A 15,658-nucleotide genomic window follows, 5' to 3' on the forward strand; every position below is an offset into this window, starting at 1 on the left:
GCTAAAGGCCGAAATTGAAATAGTGACTCTTAAAAACAAACAATTTTGAAAGACAGTCATCACTGTCTGTATTTAGAAATTTCTTTTGACTGTGAACCCCACCCAAGAAAAACTTAAAAAAAATACTGATGTCGTTATATCAAATGGTTCAAATGGCTCTGAGCCCTATGGGACTCAACATTTGTGGTCATCAGTCCCCTAGAGCTTAGAACTACTTAAACCTAACTAACCTAAGGACATCACACACATCCATGCCCGAGGCAGGATTCGAACCTGCGACCGTAGTAGTCGCGCGGGTCCGGACTGCGCGCCTAGAACCGCTAGACCACCGCGGCCGGCGTCGTTATATCAGTTATACAAAAGACACCTAGTAAGTGACAATAAAAATTGCAAATATCAATTTAAGAACGTTAGTGATCTTGCAAGATTATCCTTACAAAGTTATTACTTGCTGTAGTCGTTTGGTCGGATAGGGATTTGCCTTTAAATATTGACACCACTAAAACTGATCCTTTATGTATCTTCTTCAGATCTGAAAAGGAATGAGGCGGGGAGCGTTTCTCAGGAGGCATTTCGGAAGAATAATTCACGGATGGGATCTCTGTCCAACGGGTACAATATTTCGGCAAACTATTTCGTTGCCATCATCTGGTGCGCTGATTTTTTTGTTGAAGTAATTGACACGCCGTCGAGTGAACAGTGCCTTTGTAGGAGACGTATGCCTGGAAAAAGTCTTCTTTTTGTCCCATTTTTCCATTCGTTTTTTTGTGTGACGCAAGCATAGTTTGTACACATCCGGGGGCTGTGCATGTGTATACACACACACACACACACACACACACACACACACACACACACACAATATTATCCAATTATCCTTCCGTGCTGTTTTGGCGTAACGTTATCGCCGTCTGCTGGGGTTTCATGAAGACAACCGCACCACATGTGCGTATGTCAGCGTCCTTTACCTGCACTACCATATGAGTTACTAAGAAATACGACAATGGAAGCTTCCATCTCGTAAAAACGTACAGGTCATTTTGAACTGTTACGGCAGCTCGCTTATCGCGATATGTCTACGGACCAGGTGGAATTAGTTACTGCTGCAGTCGGCGCATCCCTCCCTACTCACAGCAGCTGGAGGAAGAACAGTAAAAACGTGTTTCTTTGTTTGTATGCCTAGTTTAAAAAATATTCAGCGTCACAAGATGCTACGATTACAGTTGCTTGGCGTGAACAAAAATGTTCTCTTTCTATGTAACCTACAGAAAAAATAGCTGTACGAATATAATATCATCCGACCGTACAATGGAGCTGAAGTTCATTCTTAACAAAATCCAGAATTTATGGACGGGTAACTTAGCAGCTCAAGTATCACACGAATGATGCAAAAGTTTCTGCAGCTCAAGTGTAACATGAATGACGCAAATGTTTCTGATTGTATACCCGGCTGACAGTGATTCTCTGAATTTCGTTGCTTGTTTTTTTACTTTAATTAACAACACTCTTGTTAGAAATATATTGATGTGTAAGTAGGTTTCCGAATCTGATGACACTGATTGCGAGAGTGAAAAGTTGCTTCTGCTGCTGGACTTAAATATTTGTATTAAATGTAATTGGAGAAATTTAATACATCTACAGAATCTGGTAGAAGTATTTATTAAAAACCATATTTTTATCGTGCTCGAATACATGAAAATAGGTACAAAAGGCGGGCTTAATACCGCAGACGTGAAACGCGGAGAAACATCGTCACCAAGTCACAACGACTGATCGTGACAGATTGTTGTTGAAGAAGATTGTGGAGAAAAATAAAGAGGACGTCAGTTGAAAAGTCACTGAAACACAGAAAAAGTCATGCTGAAGTATTAAAACCTGGAAGAATCTTATGTGGTCGGATGAGTCTTGCTTCACACGATTTTGCCGCGCGGGATTAGCCGAGTGGTCAAGGCGCTGCAGTCATAGACTGTGCGGCTGGTCCCGGCGGAGGTTCAAGTCCTCCCTCGGGCATGGGTGTGTGTGTTTGTCTCTAGGATAATTTAGGTTAAGTAGGATGTAAGCTTAGGGACTGATGACCTTACCAGTTAAGTCCCATAAGATTTCACACAAATCTGAACATTTTTTCACACTATTTTCAACTTCTGGCTTAGTTTAGGTTCCAAGAGTTAAACATGGCGAGGGTTCGGTGATGATTTGGGCAGCCATACTGTGGTATTCCATGGACCCTATGGATATTCGTCAAGGCAGATTTACTGCCAAGGATTATGTGACCACTTTGGCTGATCAGGTCCATCCCATAGTAGCGTACAGTGTTTGTTCCCCAATGGTGATACTGTGTTCAAATGGCTCTGAGCACTATGGGACTTAACTGCTGAGGTCATCAGTCCCCTAGAACTTAGAACTACTTAAACCTAAGTAACCTAAGGACATCACACACATCCATGCCCGAGGCAGGAGTCGAAGCTGCGACCGTAGCGGTCGCGCAGTTCCAGACTGTAGCGCCTAGAACCGCTCGGCCACCCCGGCCGGCCTGATACTGTGTTCCAAGGCTACACAGCCCCTGTTCACACAGCCAACATCGTCCTGGATTGACTTCGTGAGCAGGACGATGAAGTGTCGATCTCCCCTGGCCACAGGTTGTTAGCAGGCAGTGTTAACTAAGAGACGTGCAACTGTAGTCTATCAATGTCGTTGTCACAAATTGTACTGCAGCAACATTTCTAAATCAAGTGTTCAGTGCATTCTCCAGAACGTCTTGAAGAAGAGGAAAATGTGTGCAAAGTTTGTCCCGCACATCTTGACTCCTTAACGAAACTGTCGACGCGTAGACGTCTGCCGCGACTTGATAGATATGCGAAAACTTCGTTCATTCTTTTCTGGAAAGAACTTGGTGTTACCCATTACGAACCTGGCACGAAACAACAAAGTGCAGACATTCAGGTCAATGTGAGGCGTGAGTTGAACAACATCCCAAAGGAGGACTTGCGTGACAGTTTCACACGCTTGTAGGAACGTTCTGAGCGTCGTAATCAAGTGGAGGGAGAGTATATACAATACATGAAGCATTAAAGTTTTCTGGTTTTTATTAATCCAGTCCAGAAACCTTTTGGACTGACTATATTTTTTTTCATGTGGTGCCACACATGTCATAAGTATTTGAAAAATATCACTTAACATGCAGTCGTCAGTACGTAGAGTGCTCTCCATTCCAGAAGGTGGAAATTGATAATGACAGTATCCGAAGGATCATGGTCTCAGTAATTCTACTACTGAATGTATAAAGTGCTAGCGAACACGGCAAAGCTTCGCAATTGCTAAATATGTACGCGATTTGGATATGCGTTCTGATACCCATCTCTGCCCCTCTCTCTGCCCAACTCATCCTCTCCTCGTCCTCCCCGTCTCTGTGACCATTACCACCTCCCCCCCCCCTCTCTCTCTCTCTCTCTCTGTGTGTGTGTGTGTGTGTGTGTGTGTGTCTCCCTCTCTGTTTCTATACCTCATCCTCCTTCCTCTTTATATCCACTCCCCTCCCTCTTTCCAGCCCCTCTCTCCCTCTACCCATCCCCCCTTTCCATTCCGTCTAGCTGACCTTGAACCTCGTTTACTGTCATTGCCACTGAATCTTTGATTGGGAATTGAAGACTCTTAAAAACAAATGGGTAAATCGGTTGGGATCGTTGGTATACGGAAGAATGAAAGGCTTCTCCTGCGGCTAGACTGTGAGAGTGATATTATTTCTCGTAGCTTCAGTCTGCAAACGGGTAGGATCACAAACTTTCGGTCAATTCAGATTCCGTAGTAGTAGTAGTAGTAGGAGGAGGAGGAGGAGGAGGAGGAGGAATATTATAACCATAAGCCCATAATTCATGAATTCAAATTTCCTTTTTTCTGTTAAAACTGACTGCGAGGAAGAAAACAAAGCACACATACACATGACACGTCTTCCAAAACACGAAAACCGAATTTCGGGAACCGTTTTACGCTGTCATGTTTACGTGTTGAAGTCTTAACCGCATTTGCTAGTTAGTTAAATTTGGCGTCTGGAAAACAGCTGATGCAGTTTCTGATTCAGTCAACACATTCGATATTTCTCTTCACTTAAATTTAGCAGGTACACAGCTTCTGCTCAGTCTAATATTTCTTCTCCTCCTTCACTGCACAATAAGTACCTATTAACCGAATCCTGGAAACAGGACATAACTTGATAAACCACATACGTTTCAAAACCGGTTGCGTTTACACGGGAGCGAAAATAGATTGCGGAATTGGAGAACCGGCAACTAGAAATAACCTATTTTGAAGTGTTTACTTGATCATCCAGAAGCGGTATTGGGAAATCGGTTTACGAATTCCGATTTGGGGAACCCAGTGAAAACGGTGTAATGGATGTGTAAACAATGTTTGTTTAAAATTATGTATAAGGAGAAAAATATGTATTGGAGAAACATGTATAATGGTTCAAAAACCTTGCTATCATAGTTGAAAGTGACTGCAAGAAAGAAAACGAAACCGCATATTTTACTCGCAGTCTATTAAAACAGAAAACTTGTACAAAGTTGTTTCAGAATATGTATAACCATTATTTGCGTGAAAATTTGAGTATCATGTAAAAATTTGAAATAAATCAATCAAGTACTTTCCGATATTTTTGGTAACAAAGCTAAACAGCGACTTAAATGTATATCGTAGTATAGAGTTTAATGTTGACGACAATGTTGCAGAATGGCATTTATTTATTTCGCGGCACTGTAAGAGCCTGAAGATCAGCTGATGGAAAAAAGAGTGGTATATACAGAAATATTTTATTATCAACTCTTGGCGTTTTGAAATATGACTTTTTCAAATGATAGAGTATTGTTTCTATGAGATTTGTACTCCTGCATATTGCTGTGCGTTTACACAGGCAACATTCAGATATAGTATCTTAGTATATTGAACCTCGTTACAAGGAATTCCTCGATCAGTCTAACTAGATGCCCTGTGTGTTTTGGTACATTCGATAACTGGAAGCGATAGTGTTGTAGGTAGTGAGAAGCGGGCGTGGTAATTACGACGATAATCACTCGCACTCCCGCCACTTAATATGTATACTTTAATTCTCACAGCTTACACACAATGCGTGTAGTATAGAGCGCGTATTACAGAGAAGAGCTCTGGCAAAGATAAAGTGGCTCTTGCTGCGGTAGGGCAGTGGTTCTACGTCCCCACAATGTCATACTGCCCACAAAGCCTAATTCGAAGTCAGCTGCTATCTAACACTCGGTAATTACTATGTTTTGTCAATTATTTGTACATTCAACTCATCGCAATACTGCTTTCACTACGTTTACATGCAACACATTTTCCTAAAGACGAAAGCTGAGTTTTGGATAGTGTTTTTCGCTGTCGTGTTTACATGTCAAGGTCTGAAGCGGATTTGTTAGCAGGCGTCTGGAAAGTAGCTGTACAAGTTTCTGATTTTGTCAGGACAATTTGCCATTTCTCTTCAGTTAAATATTAGAGGTACAGAGCGTCATATTCAGTCTAATATTTATACTTCACCTTCACTGCACAAAAAGTCACTGCATCCATCTTGTCCGAAAATTTTCAGCACGACTTAACCTGGCAAGCGAGCACGATTCAAAAACACTTGTGCGTTTGCGTGGAAGCGAAAATCGATTGTAGTAGTAAAAACTGGCACCTAGAACAGGATTTCCAGAATAGATTTTGGAGTGTTTACGTGAGCAACCAGTTGCCATACAGGGAAATAGGTTTACGAAATCCGGTTTTGGAGCCGCATGTAAACATAATGTGTGTTTACTCGAAACGACGTACCATTGTAAATAAAACACGTGTAAAAATGACGTCAAAGGAAGTCCAAAGTATTTTATGATAGCATGCATTTCATTGATTTAGAAGAAGAAGAAAAGAAGTGGCGGTTCACTTTGTGTCTCCAAAGGAGACAAAGTCGCCATTGGAGAACGGAAGTAGACACTGAAGTATTTTTGGTTCTGATGACAATACAAAATGCCCTTGTCCAAACATGCTAGAAGTCACTGAAGTAGAAAAAGATCACTGATTTCTTTTTTTTTTTTTTTTTCACTTTAGTGAAACTTTCGTTAAGTAGAAATCTCAGACTTTAGACTGCAAAGCCTTCTGGAATATTCAATTGCCGGAAGAACGGTGGCGAAATATTTTCGAGATTTCACGAGGTACGGTATAGCTGTGAGTACCCTTGCTACTATTAGATATGTATTACATGTTATGGCTTGCTTCAAAATGATATGATGCAGGTTCAGTTTGCGAAGGCCGTATCTTGAGTAAGGAACTGCCCTTCCGACCCCACAGCCAATAGCATGTCTAAGGTTAGTGTATATGTCTAGGCGGCAACGCAGAGATTCGAATACTATTCTTGCCAAATGCGACAACTACAGTATCATTACCACTACGCCAACTTGCTCAGTAAGAAACGCTGGAGTAGGCTGGTCGAGATCCTTGGACAGTCTCCGTGGCAGGGCAGTTCCATTTTCTCATAATACTCCCTACCAATTTGCTCTTCCTGCTTCTTACTTTCTGTAATCGTTCAATTTCGCATCTATGAATAGCACTTCCCCTAGTTACTTAAGGGGAGTTAGAACGAAAAAAAAAATTTTTTTTTTACGTTTTCGGATTTTTATCCCATTATAAAATTTGCAATTTTCCGAATAAAATGATATATGTATATCACTTATAAACTCACATGGTAAGTATTTTATTTTTTAAATACAATCTACACCAGTTGAAAATGTTAAAATTTTTGAGTGCATTACTTCAAGATGTAGTAAAATCGGTAATTTTTTATGTAGAGGGCTGTGGACTGCTGTGTTATAAAGGTTAAATTACGTGTTTGTATTGGTAGCACTGTCAAAAACAGTATCGTATCGTTTCATAGTATAATAAACACGCCTTGTATGTCGGAGTGCTAACAGAGACAGGCTGACCGACAAAATGATTGAGGAGCTACAGCAGTATTATTGGATGGCCATTAGAAATAATACTGAGGATTTGTTGAAATTGAAGCAGGTAGTATGGGCTACCTTCTTCCACAGACTGTCAACTGATGGGAAACCAGTACACCACCTGTGCCGTCCTGGACCTGATTCACGGTGCAATTACCGCAATGCCCAGTGCTCAAACAGTTCATACAGCCATAAACATTACATCCCAGCAGGTCATGTATATCATAAAACCTATTTATAGAGACCTGGCATATCCTGAATTACTGCAGAAGTGTCTGGATTGTTAGACTCAAAATCCTAGTGAGTCGTTCACTAATCTTATATGGACTCGCTTACCAAAAAATATTTTTGTTGGAATGAAGACTCTAAAGTGGGTGGGTCAGTGATGCTGTTATTGCTTTTAATGATGACAACATTGGTAGGGTGAAAGTGCTACAGCATATGGGAATTAATCCTGGAGCAAATGGGATTAGATAACTTGAACGGATGGACAAGGTTCGCATTGATAAAACAGAGTATGCAGCACAGTTGGCCACTAAGGAGTCCAGAAAATAGAAAAGAAGAAAAAAAACTCGGAAAAAGATCAAGAGGATAAAGCACCGTATGTGCAGGGTGCTTCTGAGTAACTAAAAATAAAAAAAGTTAAGCATATATTGTGGTACAGTCTTTTGAAACTTTAGAAGCCGTTCCTGAAAATTTACAGTTTCTGTTGCATTTTCCCCCTAAATCTCAGAAACCACTTCGTGTAGAGCATTAAAATTTTCAGGGAGAAATAACATACATATCCTGAGTCTACTGAACTAAATGAAGAACATAATGTTAAGTATAATTAAAATTATTTAGGATAACGTACAAAAAGTACACAAAATTTTAACCGTGTCATTAAAAAATTGTATTTCGGGAAGCAGTGGCTGAAATACAATTACTGTAGTTCAGTAGACTCAGAACGTACAGTTTAATTTTCATGTCAATGGCTACAGTGTTTCCTGAAATACAGGGAAACCAAGTCACTAAATTTAACATTGTGGGGATAGGGCGTTCCAACTCCCCTTAATAGATTTGACAGTCTGGCGGACCAAATGTTTCAAATTTATTTCCTATTTTTGCGCGATTGCAGTGTATTTATCCACAACTAAGATGAGCTGTCCTTCAGTGCCTCTTCACTCAAGTCGCTCGAATGACATCGCCAGCAAGTGGGAGACAGTGGTTCCTGCTAGGTCGGTGGGACTCACCTGCGCACAGCAGGACAAGAAGCAGGCACGGCGACATGGTAAGGCGACGCGTCGTCTTTCTCAGTCCGTGTGCATGGTGGCGCGGCGCGCACAGCTCGGCCTGTGCCGGGCACTCGAGGTAGTTCTCGTAACGTGTGAGCGGTTCGGCTGCTTGCCGCTGACTGGCTCCCGGCTCACAGCCAGCTGATCGCCACCCTGCTAGCTGTCTTCGGTTGGAGCGGGGTGTGTGTGTGTGTGGGGGGGGGGGGGGGGGGGCGGAGGGGGCGGGTTGTAGTGGAGCGCTGTGCACGCCGCACTGCTGGCGTCCATCTGCCCCCAAACCCTCAGGCTGGTACGTCTACATCAGGGTTTCTCACACACGGTAAATTGCGCACGGGCAAAGCGAGGTGCCGAGGGAATTTACACGTTGCTTCGGTCTAGCTAGGGGTTCATTCGCCTGATCTCGACTTGCATGGTGAAGGTGCTGTGGTGCGCCGCCAAGTGCGTTGATAGACGTCTTCTGCGTTTACATCTGTATTCTGCACTCCATCGTGAGGTGCAGAGGGTATGTTTCATTGTACGGGTTATTAGTGTTTCTCCCCGTTCCATTCACGTATGGAGCGCAGGAAAAGCGATTGAATACCTCTGTGCGTGCAGTAATTAATTATTCTTCTCATCTTCACGATCCCAATGTGAATTATGCGTAGAGGATTGTAGTATATTCCTAGAGTAATCATTTAAAGCCGGTTCTTGAAACTTTGTTAATAGACTCTCAGGATAGAAAGAGGGATTTTGCGGTTCTGTTTTTCCAAGTACTAAGTTTAGCTAGGATGCCTGTACAGTAGCCTATCTATCATATTTCGACGCATTGCCTACTTTAATGTAATGGTTTGCACTCGACTACGCCATTGTGGTCACTCTGTGTTGCCGAATGACATAGCTAGGTATCTGTCTTCCACGGCTAACATGTATCAGGTTCCAAACCGGCGTGTCGCGACGTTTTGATATTTTGTACAGTACTATGGAGCGTGCCGAATTCTTTTTTTCTCTCCGTATGAATAACTTCGTAAGTTTATAATAAGGGACGTGTTACTTTTAATGTGAGCACTTATTAATTTCTATACAGTCCGCGCAAGTCTCCAACTATCACAGCAGGCAACTCTTTTCTATTTCCAAGAATTAGAGCGAAGGTAATAGTATGGAACATTGCTTTACCTTACTCTTCTAACTTAGTGAGCACAATCTCACATCGTCAGTTTAACTGTATACACGACTTAAGAAAAAAAAAAAAAAAAAACGCTTTTATGATAAAAGCGTTGGGGAAGCTAATGCTTAAGTGAAATAAAATCTTACTAGATTACCTTCTCATAAGTAGGGCTTAAAATAATGTGTAAAAAATTGAGTGCATATTGCTAAATAGGAGCGCCGCAATTCATAGATGCTTCAGGCATCGCGCAATTTCAAACCATCCCTGCTGGGAAGTGCAATATGGATAGTACTTCAGATTGTACCACGTATTGGAAGAATGATCGCTTAAATGCCTCTGTGTGCGCTGTAATTAGTTCACTATCTGAACAGCCCAATGTAATGTGGAATCGACGTCTAGATGCCAGTGTAAAAGGACGCGGGGAGTATTATTTAGGTCGACAGGAGAAAGGCAGTAACAGCAGAATGGGTCGGTTTGGAGAGCTTCGAACGTGGACAATTCATTGTCTGTTGTAGATCCATCAGGGACATTTCAATCCTTCTGAAGCTGCCCAAGTCGACTGTTGGTGATGTGGCAGACCTTGAGCATTTCTGACGGTAGTTGTACAAAATCGCATGATAATAGCGGAAGGAATCAGTCGTGAGTCCCAGTTTGCTACCAGCAGCCCAGGTAGCACTGTGGCTGTACGCAGGAAGTTAAAAATGATGGGCTACAATGTTGGAGACGCTCCTCCGCGTCTCCTCCCTTGTGTGTGTGTGTGTGTGTGTGTGTGTGTGTGTGTGTGTGTGTGTGTTGTCCTTAGCGTAAGTTAATTTACGTTAGATTAAGTAGTGCGTAAGCTTAGGGGCCGATGACCTCAGCTGTTTGGTCCCTTTAAGACCTTACCACAAATATTTTCCGGTTTTCCAGACACTTCAAATGTCAAAATAACCAAACACATATCTCAGCATATCCGTAGATGCTGGGTCGTTTCTGACAAAACGACGGTCAACGTTTTTGTCATAATTTAGATGCCTTTTAGAACGCGATAATCTCATTCGAAATAGTGGCACAATGGCTAGCTTCGCGACCGTCCACTTTAGCACCCAGTGTTCGAAACCGGATTATTATTATTTTTGTTTATTTTTATCATTTATATGCTCATGTCCGTAGAAGGTTACTACACGAATGTTTCTTGTTACTTTATGTGATACAAGGGCGGGCGTTACATGTGTTGTAAAATTAGAAATGGGTTTCACCATGTCATATATTTATTGTATGATGCATGTGTGTGTAGCGTCGGGGGTTATAAACCTTTTAAATTCTTATATTTCATTCTTACATAATTTCTCTATTATTTTATTCTCCGTTTAGAATTTCTATGTTTATGATGTATCGTCCAAATATTCGTAAAGAATAAACACCACGAGCGTCGCGCGAAGGCAGGGCCGCCACACTGACATTTCTTCGTATGAGTCTCATTCGGAAAAGAAACATCGTTAAAATTGTTGAAGATTTCCATCGTTGACAGTAATTTCGGACAAACCACGCATAACGGATCACTTTTCCGAAAACTGGAGCTTGCACTTGATTATGAAACAAGATACTCTACAGAAATTCACCAAAAACATTTTCAAATAATTTTGCCATTTATTCATTTTTTTAAAATTCATTCGTCAGACACACAATGAGTAGACGAGTTATGACAACGTTATTTCAGTATACAATGGAAAACTTTCGTGTAGTAATCTTCTAAGAACATGGCTGGATAGCTGAAAAATAAAAATAATAATCGGGTTTCGAACAAGGAAGCTCAGAATTGCGAAGCAGCGGCGACAGTCACTGTGCTACCGCTTTGGTCGAACTATTTACTCGCTAAAAGGCATATGCACTGATCAGCCAGATTATAATGATCACCGACCTACTATCCGTATAAACCCGATAGCTTTGTCATGACTGTTAGCCAGCTGGACGCACGGTGCGAATACTACAAGTGCGAGTGCTGTCCGTGTGTAGAATGGGGAATGGCGCGAACTATCTGAGTTTGACTGAGGGCAGATTGTGATGGCCCAGAGGCTCGGCACGAGCATTTCGGAAACTGCGCGACGTGTCGGGTATTCAAGGAATACTGTGTTGAGTGTCTTCAACACGTGGCGAAACCAAGGTGAAACCACGTCCAGACGTCGTGGAGTTGGGGGGCCACTCCTCGTTACAGATGTCGAACGTCGTAGGCTGTTCAGACTGGTAAAACAAGACAGGCAGTGTACTGTGGCGGAACGAACATCAGAGTAAAAGTGTATCTGAACACACAGTGCACCGAACACACTCCTAACGATGGGCATCAGCTGCCAACAATCCATGCATGTGCCAATGTTAACACCACGACATCGGCAACTACAACTGAAATGGGCACATGACCATCGGCACTGGACGTGACGTCTTCCAGGCCAACAGCTCCTTGGCACCTATGCTGCAGGAAAGATACAAACTGATAGCGGCTGCGTTACGGTCTGGGGAACATTCGCGTGGGCATCTGTGGGACCAATAGAGCTCGTGCAAGGCACCATGATGGCCAATGAGTGTTGCACACAGGTTGCAGAGCTCGTACACTCCTTCATGACGATCGTGTTTGTTATGGTAGTGGCACTTTTCAACAAGATAATGCGCCATGTCACAAGGCCAGAAGTGTGATGAAGTGGTTCGACGAACACAGTAGCTAGTTCCAGTTATGTGCTGACCCCCCCAGTTCGCCAGATCTCAACCTGATCGAACACATCTGGGGTGTGATTGAACATGGTGTAAGAGTTCATCGCCCCCTCCCCGGAATTTATGGGAATTAGATGACTTGTGTGTACAGATGTGGTGCCAGTTCCCTCCAGCAACCTACCAAGGCCCATTGCTTCCATGCTACAATGCATCACCTCTGTTAATACATGCCAAAGGCGGACACACCGGCTGTAAGGTGGGTGGTCATAATGTTGTGGCTGATAAGTGTAAAGTACCTCGGAAACAGTGACCATCATTTTCTAAGAAACAGTCGAATATCGAAGAGTAAGTCGAGACATGTGTTCTTAGATTGGCCCCTGTTCCACTGAGTGAAGTTTCTGGGCAAATGTGTTTTGGCATTTGTGTGTTCTCCTCATGAGTGACAGTTCAGGTGGTGTAAAGAGTGACACCACGGGACAGTTGATGACAGGCAACTAGTGTTATGGAGTGATGAATCACTCTGTGGCAATCAAATTGAATGATTTGGGTCTGATGAGTGTGTGGAAAATGTGATCTGCCATAATGTGTAGTGCCAACAGTGAAGAAGTTTGGTAAGGGGGTACTTTCCATGCTCGGGGCAGTGTCCCATTATTGCACTTAAGAAAACGCTGAATGCAGGAATATACAAACACATTTTGCAGCAATATCTGCTGCATACAATAGAGGAGCAATTTGGATATGATGATTGTTTGTATATGGATGACAATGCATCCTGTCACAAAGCAGCATCTGTGGGCTACAGTTTGTGGACATCATCACTACTGAACTGGCCTGCCCAGAGCCGTGACCTCAACTTGACAGAGCACCTCTAAGATCAGTTAGGATGTAGAATTCGCCCCAGACCCCAGCAGCTAAGAAAACTACATTATCAGGTTTCATCTCTAGAGGACAGATGGGCTGCCACCATTCCACGGATATTGATAGGGTCATCAGCAGAAATCTACCAATCATGAAGACAAAGTGTGGACACATGCCATATTAATTCCACTAATAGGTATCTGGATACTTCTGGTCAGATATTGTGTAAGCCAGTCTTCACAGTTCCTACAGGAACCATGCATAAGCAGTTGTAACATTTACCTAGATTTGTAAATTAATATTGGTTCAAGTGGATCGCTGGATGGGTTTTCTTTTTCTTCATGGATCTGTCAGTCAGATGAAAAACTTGATTTCATTTATGATTATATTGGGTGTAGTATGTCCTTGCCTCCCTCCAACCTTTGAGTTGATCTGCCCGGCCATTACAGTGGTTCCATAGCTTCACATATACTGCTAACCAAAATCTTGTAATATAATAATTTGTTTACATCACTTCAGCAAACTTCCAAGAAATTGTAATTCAGCAAGATACATAAGGCAATAATCACTTATAAGAAAATTTGTGGAATGTGTGTGCCATTCAGTTGATTTAAGAACTATATTAGCAATAAAAACACAACTTTGATATGAAAATTTATATGATGAAAAAACAAAATGGGCATTCGCCATTATCAGTATTTCACTTAGCACTAAGATTATGAAAACTGACTTTTAGACTATGGCTATGCAATCAGGTAAAAGAGGTAGACAAGGAAATAAATGCTAAAATAAAATTCAACGTACTCCATAGTAAATTTTTGTCGGTATTTGAAAGTAGTTTTCATAGCAACCAGAAAGCAACTATACTGTTAACAACTAAAGGGATTAAAAATTGTGTAAAAGGAAAACTGAAATTTACGTAAAGGCAAGACCAAGTCAGTATCTGGCATTACTTGCATTCTACTGAAACTATTGTAATATTTTAAGGGAAGCCGTTACATTGTCGAGAAATGTATGTGTCATGACAAAAATTAATACTGTAGATGATGATGTTGTAGTCATCGTTGTCTTGAGTCTGAAGGCTATCTCTCCACTGCAGTGTATCCTGTGCAAGCCTCTTCATTTCTGAGTAACTAGTACAGCCTACATCCACCTGAAACTGCATACTGTATTCATGCCTACGCCTCTCTCTACAATTTTTAACTCCCTCCCCACCCACCCGAACACCCTTTCCTCCCTTACCAGATTTACTACTGCTGGTCCCTCTGGATTTGTCTTATTAACCACTCTCATTTTTATACAGTTATACTGTACATTTCTTTTTTCCCAAATAGATTCAGCACCACCTCATTAGTTACTCAGCCTATCCCTCTTCCGTCATACAACATTTCAAAAACTTTTAATTTATTTTTTCAGAAACACTTTTGTTGCTATTGCCAACTGGCTGTCGTCAGTTATTTTGCTGCCCAGATATCACAATGCATCTACTACTGTTGGTGACTCCCAGTCTGACTCTCTCGACATCACCTGATTTAATCTGACTGCATTCCATCACCTATGTTTTACTTTATTTGGTGACCATCTTGTAATTTCTGCTGAAGTCACTGTGCATTCCATTTAACTGCTCTTCCAAGTCCTATGCTGTTTGTGAAAAAATTATCATATTGTCATCAAACCTCAAAGTTTAAATTTCCTCTCATTGAAATTTAATTCCCTGTCGAAATTTCTGCTTAGTTTCTTTCACTACTTGTTAAGTGTACAGATTGAATATTATCAAGGACAGGCTGCAACTCTGCCCCACTGCAATCTGGTCTCTGTAAAAGTCATAAATGACCTTTATAACTGCTACCATCAAAATTTGAGAGACTGTGTTTCTTTAAACTTTGTCAATACCTTTCTCTAAATTACAAAATCTGTTAACACGAGTTTGCACTTTCCTTAGCCTGTCTTCCAGGACCAGTACTATTCACAGCTGTCAGCACCTGCCTTCTTTGGAATTAGAATTATTAAATACTTCTTTAAATCTGAGGGTATTTCGCCTGTCTCGTATATCTAGCACATCCGGTGGAATAGTTTCATCATGGCTAGCTCTTCTAAGGATCTAAATGCTTCTCTGGAAGTATGATCTACTTCAGGGGCCTTGTTTCTGCATAAATTTTTCAGTGATCTGTCAAATTATTCTCACTGTATTATGTTTCCCCATCTCATATTCACCTGCTTCCTCTTCCCTTACAATAATACTGTCATCAAGTTTATTTTCCTTATATATAGCCTTCATATATTCCTTTCACATTTCAGCTGCCCCTCCTTTGCTTGATATGGGCTTGCCATCTGAGTTCTAGAATTACAGAAATTCTCAGAAACAATAGTTCATATGGTGTTTATGAATTTCAAACAGAATTTTAAAGAACTGTTCTAACGTAATACAATACATCCTATCCTTAATGATAGCCTATATGTAATGCATAACAGGTGTGGGTGTTTTTTTTCCACTCAAATTAAAATATACAGTTGCTACCTCTTTGTAAGAAAGGTGAGGGAGACTTAAATAATTATTGTCTAATTTCCTTACTACCATATCTTTACATAATATTTGAGAAAGTAATGTACTTAAGAATATCTCATATTTACAAACAAACAGTTTGCTTAGCAGTTTGGATTCCAGAAGGATTGTGTGACTAAGAATGATATTTCACACATCAAATATTACAAGTGTG

The 15,658-nt window shown here is 41.4% G+C and overlaps 2 protein-coding genes across 4 annotated transcripts in view; one reads left to right on the forward strand and one right to left on the reverse strand.

Annotated features, from left to right (window-relative positions):
- Positions 1-8,361, reverse strand: part of LOC126203254 (uncharacterized) — a 140,498-nt gene extending 132,137 nt beyond the window's left edge. Inside the window, exon 1 of the mRNA XM_049937510.1 lies at positions 8,213-8,361. Coding sequence (XP_049793467.1) covers positions 8,213-8,249 — 37 coding nt within the window. The 5' untranslated portion in view covers positions 8,250-8,361. The remainder of the gene's footprint in view (positions 1-8,212) is intronic.
- The window catches only part of LOC126203252 (rabankyrin-5), a 621,526-nt gene that overhangs the window by 255,189 nt on the left and 350,679 nt on the right, over positions 1-15,658 (forward strand). The gene's annotated exons all lie outside the window — the stretch shown is intronic.

This window comes from Schistocerca nitens, chromosome 9, assembly GCF_023898315.1.
Source record: "Schistocerca nitens isolate TAMUIC-IGC-003100 chromosome 9, iqSchNite1.1, whole genome shotgun sequence".
NCBI classification, from domain to species: domain Eukaryota; kingdom Metazoa; phylum Arthropoda; class Insecta; order Orthoptera; family Acrididae; genus Schistocerca; species Schistocerca nitens.